At 29.1% G+C, this 13,378-nt stretch overlaps 2 protein-coding genes across 9 annotated transcripts; both read left to right on the top strand.

Moving 5' to 3' along the window:
• The first annotated feature begins 1,491 nt into the window (after window positions 1–1,491).
• Window positions 1,492–2,260, top strand: LOC111294839 (protein SOSEKI 5-like). The gene is made up of 2 exons (XM_089742901.1): window positions 1,492–1,538; window positions 1,628–2,260. Exons 1-2 carry the CDS (start codon window positions 1,507–1,509, stop codon window positions 2,244–2,246), a joined length of 651 nt encoding a protein of 216 aa, XP_089599027.1. The 5' UTR covers window positions 1,492–1,506; the 3' UTR covers window positions 2,247–2,260.
• A 2,766-nt stretch (window positions 2,261–5,026) lies between these two features.
• On the top strand, window positions 5,027–10,633 carry LOC111295434 (uncharacterized). 8 transcript variants are annotated; one of them, XR_016327626.1, is made up of 5 exons: window positions 5,027–5,459; window positions 5,782–7,529; window positions 7,669–8,341; window positions 8,429–9,612; window positions 10,208–10,633. XR_016327626.1 is itself a non-coding variant. In XM_089743627.1 (3 exons), the coding sequence occupies exons 2-3, from the start codon at window positions 7,446–7,448 to the stop codon at window positions 7,753–7,755; spliced, it is 171 nt and encodes a 56-aa protein (XP_089599753.1). In that variant the 5' UTR covers window positions 5,030–5,459; window positions 5,782–7,445; the 3' UTR covers window positions 7,756–7,994. The 8 variants fall into 8 exon arrangements, 1 of the variants encoding a protein (XP_089599753.1); XR_016327628.1 differs by having other exon boundaries at window positions 5,029–5,459; window positions 7,669–7,842; window positions 8,417–9,612; window positions 10,208–10,621; XR_016327630.1 differs by having other exon boundaries at window positions 5,030–5,459; window positions 7,669–7,842; window positions 9,100–9,612; window positions 10,208–10,621.
• Window positions 10,634–13,378: the final 2,745 nt, after the last annotated feature.

Here is a 13,378-nt window from a genome sequence, read left to right as displayed (position 1 = left end):
TTCACTGAGGAATTTTCGGGGCTAGGGGAACGAGTGGATTAATTATACTTTTAATCCTCCTTATTATAAATGTATGTAAGAAAATGAAGTGGGACAAAGACCACAAAATTCTTTGGGTTCCAGGCATTATCGATTATGATAGAAGCTGATACTCATTGCAAACTTCCTTTGCAGTGGAATGGCATAAATAGAATATTAATTAGGATGTGGACAATGAATAGATTGAGGCATCAATAGATTTAAACAGCATGGAGGAAGCTGGTAGGGGTCATCGTCCATGGCTGAATATCAGATACTCAAATACTGGCGACTGGTTAGCTCATCTGTTTGGAGCTTCCACCATTGCATTTTGGAAGTTCCGAGCTTTTGTCAAATTGTCTTCATGTTTTCAGCATCATGGTTTCACGGGACTGGCTTTGATTTTTCATGTTGAAAATGGAAACTTTGTCCAGATTTCACTTTGGTCCGTGAGCTTCTGGTAATTGACAAATTTGTGCGTGGAACATGATGGGATTTGATCCTAGAAGCAATTGTCTAAAATAAATTATCCATTTCCTGATATCCCTTACGTAATAAATCATGATTTTCAAAGATTACCTCCTCGTTTTAATCAATGCAACTGGATCAAATATGTGAAGGGGAAAAAAGGTTTTCATGCTATATAAAAGGAAGGAAAGTAAACAAGGAGGGTGATTCAAGAGATGAATTTGAACTTTTCTTGGTATGTTATTTGAAATCTTTAATCTTAGGTCACTGTGCCCTGTGCCCTCTGCCCTCTATTAGAGGTTAGGTTCTCTGTAACCAAAATTTCAGCGTCCTTGAAATTATGTCGACTCTTGATTTTTTTTTTTCTGCAAATGATCAAACATTCTTGAAACTGGCATAACATACAGTTTCTTTCTGTTTGCTTGTAGTTGTCTTTGCTAATTTTCCAGGCTCTTATATGCAGAATCCCACTTTTCTTCTCTGCTGTTCCCTTTGATTCAACAAAACGTTTTTGTCTACCATTAACTACCCTTAAATTTTTTCAAAATCTTAGGCATTCCAAGTCAAAGCTTTTGAATACTCAATGTTTTATGTTGAGGAAGTTATCTTAGCATCATTTTCACTGCACCATTTAACTAAATTTGAGCTTGGTAAAAAGTTTTAAGCCTTATCTCATCCATTTAATGGCAACCAATTCTAGAGGAAGGACAGAGTTAGCAACGCAAAAGAGATATCAAGATAGAGAAACTAGTCCTGAAAGAACCATGGTTTGGGTTGAAATAAAATCAAACAAGGAGCAGAAAGCTCCTGTTGTTTACTACCTCTCACGCAATGGTCAGCTTGAGCATCCTCATTTCCTGGAAGTCCCATTTTCTTCTCCCCGAGGACTCTTTTTGAAAGGCGACATGAATTTCTCTTGAAATTTGAGTAAACTTTATATGATTTGTACTTAATTCTGTTGCAATTTTCTCTATCTCACAGATGTTATACATAGACTAAACAGCCTCCGGGGGGGGAGGCATGGCCAACAGGTATTCTTGGTCTTCAAAAAGGTAGATAGACAGACAAAGACTCAATCCTGTTTCCTTTCTTTGTATTTCTTCAATGAAATGAAAAAGTTAATGTAACAATTTCATTTCAGGAGCTACAAGAATGGATTTGTGTGGCAAGACTTATCTGAAAACGACTTCATATACACTTTTCATGGCTGTGAATACGTTCTCAAAGGATCACTACTCCTAGCAACTTCTCTGAGCTTTCGATCCTATGAAACAAGTACTTCAACTTCATCAATCTCCAAAAATAACTCAGAAACATACAGGTCAGGTGAAGACTCCAATGTTACAGTAAAAATTAGAAGGAAACACTATTCATGGAGTGAATTCAAGGAGCTTGATGAAAACAAAACCTACAAGGTCAGAAGCTGCCGGGGATTTAGCAGCGAAGGCAACAGTGTGTCAACACAGACAGATGATAATGCAAGACAAAGAAGAGTTGGGGTTGAAGAAGCTGAAGAACATGAAAGGGAAGTCAATCAAATTCAAAGCATTATAGAACTGAATAGACCGCAGCCTTCTCGACCATTATCAACTTCAATTTCAAAAATTCTAAGAAGTTTGAACATCTCAGCAGATATTAGAGATCAAACTGTTGAAAATGATCGCCCGAGTCGGAGGATCAAAGCATCAGTTCTAATGCAGTTGATTGCTTGTGGATCAAGAAGGGCCAAGGATTGTGAGTCAATGGAAATGAAGGATTAATCATGACCATGATGCCATGGCAAAAGTCTTTCAGAGGTTCATGAAGATGAAAAAAATGTTAAACCTATACCATCTTCCATCTACTTCAATGTTTAAGTTACTAAAACTTAAAAACAAATAAACAGATTGTGACTAGAACTAGGATATTACCTACGTTCTTGATCATCTTGGGGTGTAATTATATGCTAGGTATTTATATTTTCGTTAGAAAAACTACCGTGGGTTTCTTTATTTGATTGAAACAATGATGGGTTTCTGAATAGAAATGAATTTCTGTGTTTCAATGTGACCGAAAGAATATCATTTGGACTTCAAGAAATACTGGACTTGGGTTGTTCTAGGCCTCGACCAAGCATGAGCTGTTGCACTTAATGGACTAGAGCCAAGGCTGAGCCCAAACCTTTAACTAGTCCTTGTCATATAGTTCATGTTGACTCTGGTTGATGTCTGCCACCAGCTACGCTGGGTGGGCAAGTCGACCGTCTCAGCAATCGTTTAACGAAACATTACACTAGTCCGATCTGACATACCAAGGACCATTTGTGGGAAAAAAAGAATGAAGATTTTTTTAATAACAGATTTAATGAGATAATTGAAAGTTCAAATTTCACAATTATTATTCACCAAATGTTACCTAAAATATATTGAAAGCATTTTATCTATAATTTATAACTACATATTAAAATTATTTCCTAAACTTATGTTTGGAATGAAGTTAGTGAAAAAAAAATAAAAAAAAAGGAAATGATAATTCATTCTCTTATTTGAATAGTTAAAATGAATAAAAAAAATAAAAGGACTGAGTATAACCCCTATTTGATGAAATTGTGAAAAGAAAAGGAAAAAAATATATTATATTACTCTAATTATATCCTTTTAAAATAAATATTTTTTTCTATCATGTGAATAATCTTGATATTAACTATGTAAAAAATTTTAAAAATTAATAAAAATAATTTCAATTAAAGAGAATATTATTAATAATTAATTCACAAAAAATATATATTTAGAATTATTTTTATACTACAATATCTTTTTTCAAAATTAATCCATAAATGAGAAAATTAAAAACTTAAATATTTATTATTAACATTAAACTAACCATAAATTTGTTTTAGTATTAACATTTTCCTGTCGTTGTACATGTTTTGTTATATTCTTTTATTTTTATTATTTAGAATTTATAAAGTCAAAACAAAATGAAAAATAAATAAATAAAGCCTAAACATAAATTAAAAATATATAAAATTCAAAGTTATTGACAAAAAAATAGTTAAGGGATAAGTTGCAAAAGATTTAAAGGTAGCATCAATGGTTAACATCAATAATCAAACTTATATACTATAATAATATTCTTTGAAAAATAATAAAATATGATAAAAACATAAAAGTCCTTTTATATTTAAAAAATTTTAATCCTTTTCTCTCCTTTTTGTTTGCCCTAATTTTGAATAATTGAAAATTGAAGCTTTTGAGGAAAAGAGATGATGCTCAATTTCTTTTTTTTTTTCCTTTATTAAAATATAAATGATAATAAAGGAAAGGTTTTTTTGTTTTCCTTTTTTTTTTTTCTTTCCTTTCTTTTTCCTCATTTTCTCTCGATTCAACAAAGTGTAAGAGATAGTACGATGTATGTGACAAGGCATGTGATTATCACATTTTTTTAATTTATTTTTAAAAAATTTAAGAAAATCTTTAATATGTTAATATGTAGCAACTCTTTACTCCTTATGTGACATTTTAAAAACTTTTTAAAATTTTTTTTATTTAATTATAATTATAATAAAAATAGAAATTAAAAAATAGAAAGTGAATAGACGAGGAGGAAGTGTTGTTAGCAATTACAAAATTTTAGATTGAAGATTTTTTCAAACCCAATTTAAATTAAAAAAATAAATCTTAAACTCACTTATTAAACTTAATTTATATAATAAAAAAATTAAAAATTATGATTAAATTAAGTTTAATGAAATTATATTCAATTCACACATGTATATAAATTAAAAATAAAAATTATATATATTTTATTAAACTTAATTTTTATTTTTATATAATATTTATCTTTTATTTTTGTATATATATAAATTAATTTATATATAATTCATATATATATAAATAATATATATATATAAATTTAGATTGAGCTTGGTTAAGTTTGAATTTTAAATTTTTTATCCAAAGTTTACTTCGAAATTTAAACGAATTTAAAAATTATATACAAAATCATTTAATATATTTTAATTTTTTATTCAAACTCTCTCATAATTTAGATGAACTTTTAAGTTTGGACATATTAATCTAGTCTTTGAACAAATCTAAAGAAAAATAGTATTTTAGTTTTATTTAAATTAAAATTCATAACATTATAAACATTTAATAAAAATAATATTAAGTATTGAATTTTTAATTAACAAAATTTAGTTTTTGATAATTTTAAATATAAAAAATATTAAATAGTTTAATCTATAAAATCTTGCCATGATTGTATTGAATGTTTAATATTGAACCTCTTATTTATCCATATGGATTATAGAAAATGAACTGATATTCATCATGTAACATGCCATTTTTTATATTAAAAAGAACAAAAATAATGCAATTTACAAAGAAAATAATTACACTATTAGTAAAAAATAAAAAATAAAAATAAAAATCGTCCATGACCATGAAAAAGCCATAAAGTTGTTTCATCTTTCTTCCCCTACATTTTCTTCCCTTTAACAATAAAAAAAAAAAAAAAAAAAAAAAATTCACCTCAGGTCACTCGCCTAATGCCTACATAGTACCAAGACTATTTGCTTTGGTTTTTGTTTACCTTCTCAAGGCTTTTATTGTTATTATTTTTTTGTTTCTTCTTCGCCATCTCTTTTGACCGACTCTCTTCATTCAACAACTTATTATTGCATGTTTTAAAGACCCAAGACAAAACAAAAACAAAAATAAAAAGCCAAACTGAATCTCTTTCCTGAGATTCTTTTGATCTTTGTTGATAGGTTCTTTCAAGTTCTTAAGTTAACTCATGTAAAGGATTGTGTTTCTTTGTTGGGTTTCTTTCAATGGGACCCATTAGAGGGTTCAAGAGAAGAAAGAAAGCATCAGACAAGAAGGTGGTTGACCAGAATGTCTTTCCTTTTTCTGCTACTGTTGCTTCTCCTTTTGGGTCTCAACCTCAGCCTTTGGATTGGTGGGATGAGTTTTCCAAGAGGATTTCAGGTATTATGATAGCATTTGTTTCTCTACAGTTCTCAATGTTTAAGGCATTTGATTGTATTGTTTTCTGTTTTTATACATTACGTTTTCCTGCTGCTTGAACTTTTATGTAATGATTATTATAAGGGTTATCGGCTTTGCTTTATGTTTAATGGAATTTCATGACTCGGGTCTAATTGGGTTTCAGTCAATTTGGTTGAATTTATATAACATGGCTGGTGAATGGGAATGGTACAAGATAGAGCATTGCTGGTTTACATTCTTTGCAAGTTGCAAGTTTGAAATTTTATGTATTTGGTATTTTGCTTTTGTGGATTGTTTGCAGTGCTGGGAATTTGATTATCCTTTACATCCTTTGGGCCGTGTCCTATGCAGTGTTCCGAGAGGCAATTTGTTCGGTTTTTATTTTAAACTGTTTCTGAAAAAATTTCAGATTAGGACATGAGTTAAAATATAGCTTTAGTGAGTAGATTGATGTTTTGAGGTATTTTGGATATAATGCACATGCTAAATATTCCTTAATAACTTAGTATGCATTTCATAGTTCATGTTTTGTCTGCCTGTGATTTTAAGCTTTTGTAAATTATATTCATCAATGGTAATCATATTTTTCAAGGGCATCTGGACTTGAGTCAGATCTACATTTTTCTAGTTGGATTGAATCCTGTATCAAGAGTTTTTTTGTTTATAGGCTAGGTAAAAGTTGAACTCTGAACCTAAAAATTTTATCCTATTTCAGTATGTGCATCTCAAAGGCTAAGAAATGGGTCTCCCAAGCTCTATCTTAATCTTTTACATTCGTTACAGATGTTGCTTTCATATACAATCCCTCTTTATTGACTTGCAATCAGATGAGTGATAGCCATCTTCAAATCATTTCTTATTGCAAAACATCTTGTCATTTTGATTGAAACTTGGTTTTGTTTGTATGAAGTAGTCTATTAAGTGTCCTATGAAGAAGGGACTTTATGTACTTTGAGAGCATCTTAAAACTAGGTTCAACCTACAGCAGTATAGATAGAGTGGTCTTATTATAGAAGCCTTAATGACAAGCAATTTACGTTAGCATATGACCTTACACAGAGTGTAAAGGCCAGGAACAGCTGGAGGGTGGGCAAATTATATTGTCATGGAGTAGTTTGGCTGATATTCTTCAACCATGTTGACATGATTCTTATTCAAGCAACCCTGAATATCGGGAAGCATAAATCGAATAGCATCAATGAATGTTTTTGAATATAGGATGATCAAGGTCATAATTCATTAACATTTTGGACAATGTAGTCATTAACAAAAATGAAGAATGTCTTAACATGCTTTGATTGTTTAGCATCTTTGTTTTCCCCCCCTTTGGAATAACATCTTGCACATCTAAAAGGGTAAACAAGCTATTATTTTTCTCAAGAGTTTAGCTTGAAATGATTGAACCATAGCTTTTCTTAACAAAGCATCAGTGCATCGTTCAAATATTTGAGTTTTTTTTTTTTTTTTTTAAGCAGAGTTTTGAGTTTTAGGTGATAAGAACATCTCACGCTACAACGTGAACATAAATCAACTTTTATCCTTCCAACCCAACCACTTAGGGCAGCCAGAAAAATATAATTTCCAAAAAATAATTTTTTAAGATTTTTTTATAGTGATTACAATTATTTCCTTCATGAAATGGACTGTTGGTCAAAAAAGAAAAGTGATCATTAGAGAACAAAAAATAACACCTCAAACCTGATTAAGTTTATTTCAGTTTTATTATATCAAGCGAGTTTCGCAATTGAACCTTCACTAGTCACCACCAAAAGAAAAGAAAAAAGAAAAAGGGAAAAAGAAAAAGGAAAATTCTATTGATGACATGCAGTATCACATACCAACTGTATCAAACTGCAGGGAAACAAACCGTAGAAAAACTCTACCCCAACAAAACCCCAAACTCATCTCACTCAAATCCAAAAACCCTACAAAAAACTTCTAAAAGGCATCTAGGATTGAGGCTTCATGACAAAATTTGATGCCAAAGATATCCAGGACAAAAGGTTCTGGTTTGTTTATTTCCTCATTGGTTGGGCTGCTGCTCTTCAGGTAAAAATTTTTGTAACTTTTATTGCGAAGTTGCCCTTTTTTGGGTTATCAATTTTTCTATTGCATTTGAATTTTTGGGTTTAGGGTTTCCTTTTCATATTTGTTTAAACTTTTTGGGTTTTTTTTTTTCTTTTTGAAGAGGCATATGATGTGGCTGCAAAGGCAGGACTCTTTCAAGCAAAAATTTGCTAATGGTGATGAACAAGAATACTTGTCCCAAAGTTGAAATCTTTTTATTCAATCAGGAATCAGCAAATGGTTTTTTTTTTTTTTTAGTGGAGTGAATTTTGAAGTTCAAGAAGATTTAGTATTGGTGAGATTCATCGAAATCTGTATGTAAAGTAGCAATTTCTTTTTTTTTTTTCAATTTATTTCTACATGTCATAATACTTGTACTCTGGAATTTGAATATCTGAATTGAAAATAATTGGGCAGTCTCTATGAATTGATTGGTTTGTCTTGTAAGTTGCAAGTGCTATTTTGTTTATGTGACTGCTTGGAATAATGTAGGATGTTTAGGTTCTAATATTTAAATGGTGAGTTTATTAAGATTGTTCGGTTAAACCTTGGAATTGAAAATGCATGGAACAATGTAGGAATAGTATGCGTGGAAATTTGAATAAAAACAAATTGATGTTACAAATTTAATGATTGTAGATTGCAGGTGTGATTATAGTATTTAATGCTAAACTGTCATAGATAAATTCAGTTCTAATGACATCATGTTGATTGATACTATAAGTTGTGAAGTATGGAACTGGTTCAAACATGTAGACCAGGCACGCTCATGTCAACGCTTGGTTGCCAATTGTGTATGTATTGTTTAATGGTTTAGATTTTCTTCTTGACGAGAGATAAAATTGAAAATGGCTGACATTCTTATCTAGTTATCTTTGCAGAAAACCGTATGCATCCAAATATCGTGGCACCAGTCTAAAGCAGTGCTTAGTTGTCCTATGAAATCAGAGTGGCAAAGCTCAGAATCTAGTGCTAAATCTAGTGAACATGTTTTGAGAATTAGTAGCATGATAATTAAAGCTATAGCAGTCACATAAGTGCTGGAGTGGTTGTCAATTTTTCCTTCTAATTACAAGATAAGTGCTTTTGCTTGCTTCTGTACCGATATCTGCTTTTCAATCTATCAGTGGATATTTTCTTAGGGTTTATTATTGTTTTGCTGATATGATCCTTGAAATTTAAAAATGAAAGCTGCCCTGAAATTCCTTGGTGCATATTTTAACATGCATTATTGAAACAAATGAATGTCTTTCACTATTTCAGGAATTTTAGAATATTATAGAGAGAGGTGAAATTTTAATTTCGAGATTTTAGGTACTATTAGAAATGTTAAATTTTCTCTCGTAATCGAATTATTCTGAACTAAATATAAGAATCAATACCCATCATCAAAATTCTGAAAAAAAAATTTGTGGATTTTCTCGAACCAGACCCGCTCTTAGAATTTATTATTGTTTGCTGATATGATCTTTGAGATTCAAAAATGAAAGCTGCCCTGAAATTCCTTGATGCATATTTTAACATGCATTATTCAAATGAATGTCTTTCACAGATTTCAGCACTGACAGCACTCAATAGCTTCTGGAAATCATAGAAATACTGCAATTTTCACCAGCTATGCCCTGTTCCTTCTCCGTTTTGTAGCAGAGCAGTTTTCAAGATACCGTCTTTTGCACCTATACTCCTTTCTCCGAAGTCACTTCTAATCTCTTTTACTGGTGAAAAATCATACTATTTTAAGGATTTCAAGCACTAAGGAAATGCATGTATTGTCCAATTGAGAAACTATTGCATGAACACAGGAACGAATAGCTTGGTGACAAGATGGAGGCTTGTTTAGCAATTGCTTTTGGACCTTAAACATACAGGCAACTTTAAGTTTTTAACAGCTGTCCCGCAAGTTAAAGCCATTTGATTAAGTTATTTCATGTTTAAGCATGGTAGTCTTGGACTAACTCTTTATCTTAGGGAAAACAGATAACAGGCTAAAGCTTCCCTATTGGATCATTTTATCGTCGGCGCTGAAGCCTTAAGCACGAAGGTTTTGCAATTGATTTTCATGAGAGTAAGATTTTAAGTCATGTTTGGTGCATAAAATAATAGATAATCTTCAAACTTTTAATTTAATGGTTAAAAACCCTTGACGGGACATCAAGGAGTTGGTTTTGAATCAGATTTCTCTCATTTCTTTTGTTCTAGATCTTTGCCTTTATGATGTAACCAAAAAAAAAAATAGTATGATAATTAGTTTATATTATATTTTATTTATATTTAATTGAAAATGATATAATTATAAAGATGATTATCATTCATTTGGTATATAATAATATAATCCTTTTAAAGTGAAAAAGATTTATTTTAATTTATGAAATTAAATTTACATGTTTTATTATATTATATTTTTAAAAATTATATTAATAATTTAAATTATATAAACTTTAAAGAAAGATAATTTTAATTAATAAATAAATTATTTTATCTTAATTTTTATATACATTAAATATAAGATAAAATAATATTATTAATATAATCTTATTTTATATTATCATAATAATTTTATGTGTTAAATATGATCATAATTGACAAAACTTCGTTTTAATAGGAAAGTAACCAAATCTTTTTTTTCTCTCCCTTCAAATGTCTTGATCCATCGAGTCAAGATGATCAAGCATTTGCAGGTTGGAACCGGCGCAGGAGAATTCGGCAGAATTAAAATTACTGTGATGACTATTGTTGTGTAGATTCAATGATTCCAGGTGGCGGTTGCCTAAAAAACATGGCATATTACTAGCAAGTTGTTCTACTTCTAGCAGGACCTTTCACAAGGGAGCCCTTTTCGTGTTCCACATTTGACTGCGGGACATTTTTTTGAAAAAAAAAAGTTGGTTGTTCACTAGTTTAAGGAAGAGCAAAGCTGCCAGAGGAACTTGGAAATGGGAAATGATGAAACCAGACTTTCACAAAAATTTTGGTATATTTAATCCTTGGAATATGCAGCTGGATTTGCTACAATTCCATGAGGTTACAATATTTGACTTTTTTATTTAAAATTGCCAATGATTAAACTCTCATTATTAAAATTAAGAATTCATCATTTTATTACTATTTGATCTTTCATGACATTAAAAATTATTCATCCTAAATGAAACTATAAAAGGAAATGTTTTGATGGGTTTTTAATAATCAGTGAAAAAGTCGAGTGATAGAAAGGATGAAGGTAATTAAGCAGCAACGTGTAAGTTAGCTATTTACAAATACGTGGGATATTAGGTAACAATAACATAGAAATTTGTTTAGATTCCCAAGCTTTTGAAAAGCTAGAAATTTTTGCTTTCTGGTTGGCAGCAAGGTTTGCTTAATTCTATTCAAATGAAATATGGTCACATCTTGAACTTGAGGTTTCTTTCCTTTTTTGCTGTTAACTAGTGCTTGGTAGGTTAAAACTGACGTCAAAAAGGGGCAAAAAAATGGCCCCTGAATTTGACTTAGGTGAGCAGCACAATTATATAGCTTCACAAATTTTCAAATTTCAAGAGTCCATATTTACGAGTCATGTAGTTTTAAGTATGTGATGAAATCATCAATTGTCTTCAATGAAAAAACAAATTTTCTAAAGCTACCAATCAATCTGACATTGTCATAAGGGTTTTGGGACCCTTACACGTTTAACTTTAAAATTATGAAAAATGGGGGAATTGTTACTAATTTTTTTTATTAGATGCGATTGATCGTATAATACGTTTATCTTTTTAATAAAGTAATAATAATGGGTTTAAAATTTATTAAAAAAATAATTTTTGATTTATAAAAATTAAAATTAGGTTTAAGAATCGATTATGTGTAGAAAAAAATTAGCACCCCTATAACGTCTATAAATTAATATCAATTAATCATGCGTTATTTTTAGTATTGGATAAAATGGTTTCAATTTAAAATTGAATAATAATTTCCTTCATTTTAAAAAAAAAAAAGTAATTTTATTAAAATTCATTATTTAGGAATATAAAAAAAAAATTAAGTTAAAAAATTATCTTAAAATTCTTCAACGTATAAACAGAATTTATAAATAGCTCTTTTCATCTAAGACTTGCCATAAGATTTTTCAAAATAAAAATAATATTATTTGTAAATAATAACTATTAGTGACTCTTCGACATCTAGGTAAAGTATCAAAAATTATTTTCCTTAAAATGTTAATTTAGTTTTGTTTAAAAATCTATTTTTTAAATAATACTTTTCACAAAAAAAAATATTTTATGCAAAGAAACTGTTGATGCTACAATTAACTAAGAAACAATAGTAAAATACATAAACATGTGGAATGAATGCAAGTAACAATAAATAGGTGAGTATACGCCAATAGATGATATACACGACAATGAAATGCCATTTTGAAATCGGGTTTTTAAAAATAATGAGATCACTGGACTTCCCAATCTCTAGGTAAAGTTTAGGTGCAACTATTTTATATTTAAGATTCCGTTTTATTTTTATTTTATATAAACTCATTATTATTAGGGTTTAAGGACTTATATGAAAAAAAAAAAAACTTAATGAAATAAAATTCTGTAAATACTCCATTTTCTAAGTGACATTTGGGAATAAATTACATCACGTGAGATTTTCATATGTATTCTTAAAAATTTGGGATAGTTTTGGGTATGGGTTTAAATTAAGACTTTAAGGTATAAATGATTTTTAGGTGATTATTTGGGATTATGAATCAAATTTAGGGTTTGGGTTAAATTTAAGATTTAGGATCTCGTTTGAAGTTTCGAGATTTTAAGGTTTTGGGTTTTAGGATTTTAGTTTTGGGATTTTGAGATTTCAAGGTTTTTGGTTTTAAGGTTTTGGGTTTGGAAGGCTTAGGGCTTTGAATTTTTTGGGTTTTGATTTTTGGGTTTCGAGGGTTTATGATTTTAAGGTTTTAAAATTTAAGGTTTTCAAATTTAGGGTTTTAAAATTTTAAAGATTCAAGGGTTTGAAGAGTTTCGAGTTTTAAGGTTTAGAGTTTCGAAGATTTTAGGTATTTAGGGTTTTGAGAAACTTTTTTATTCTTATTTTATGAGAAAAATAAGAATGATCAATAATCCGAACTTTTTCAATTATCCCTAACTTTTAAGCAGACTTTCGAAACAAATTTGCCTTTCATAATTTTCTTTTTTTTTTAATAGTTTTATAAGGATGCGACATGGAGCAAATAAATTATGCAAATGAACACTAAAAATTAAAACAACTAAACTAATCAATTTTATGCATATTTTCCCTTTTTACTTATTATCATTTTCTTTCTAAAAATTAAAAATGAAATAAATTTTATTTGTTTTTTAATTTATTTATGAAAATTTTACTTTATATTCTAACTTCTAATTTAATTTAACTTAATTATTTTATTTTATTTTTTTTAATTCCCCAACATCTAGGCTGAATTAAATTTTTTTTAAAACTAGAATTTGAATTCCCTCCATCATCTAGACAAGGTTTTCAAGTTTTTTTTTTTTTCACTTAAATTATCATTTTAGCTTTATTTCCATAAAAAAAAAATTTCTAAAAAAAATCATTTTTTAAATTGTGAAATTATTATTTATCACTTGTTATTCAATATTCGTTTCTTATTTCATAAATCATCCACCAATTAGCTTTCTAAAATATACCTACATGTATTTCATACTATAGTATAATCATTATTCAACAATTCTTAAGATAATATTAATGAACATGAACAAACATAAAAATATTAAAACATAATAGAATAAATAGCAAATATATATATATATAAATAAATAAATAGATAGAGAAAAAAAATATACACAATTGAGACTTAAGTAATA

The sequence above is a fragment of the Durio zibethinus genome, chromosome 14 (assembly GCF_047325235.1).
Source record: "Durio zibethinus cultivar Kanyao isolate XHJ-2024 chromosome 14, ASM4732523v1, whole genome shotgun sequence".
Taxonomy (NCBI): domain Eukaryota; kingdom Viridiplantae; phylum Streptophyta; class Magnoliopsida; order Malvales; family Malvaceae; genus Durio; species Durio zibethinus.
This window is presented reverse-complemented; position numbering and strand designations above follow the sequence as displayed.

Excerpts from the sequence above, each read along its gene's own strand:
- LOC111294839 (XM_089742901.1), top strand. The coding sequence starts at position 1,507 with ATGGCCAACAGGTATTCTTGGTCTTCAAAAAG. Across the intron at positions 1,539-1,627 it reads TATTCTTGGTCTTCAAAAAG|GAGCTACAAGAATGGATTTG; the intron begins GTAGATAGACAG and ends ATTTCATTTCAG.
- LOC111295434 (XM_089743627.1), top strand. The coding sequence starts at position 7,446 with ATGACAAAATTTGATGCCAAAGATATCCAGGACAAAAGGTTCTGGTTT. Across the intron at positions 7,530-7,668 it reads GTTGGGCTGCTGCTCTTCAG|AGGCATATGATGTGGCTGCA; the intron begins GTAAAAATTTTT and ends TTCTTTTTGAAG.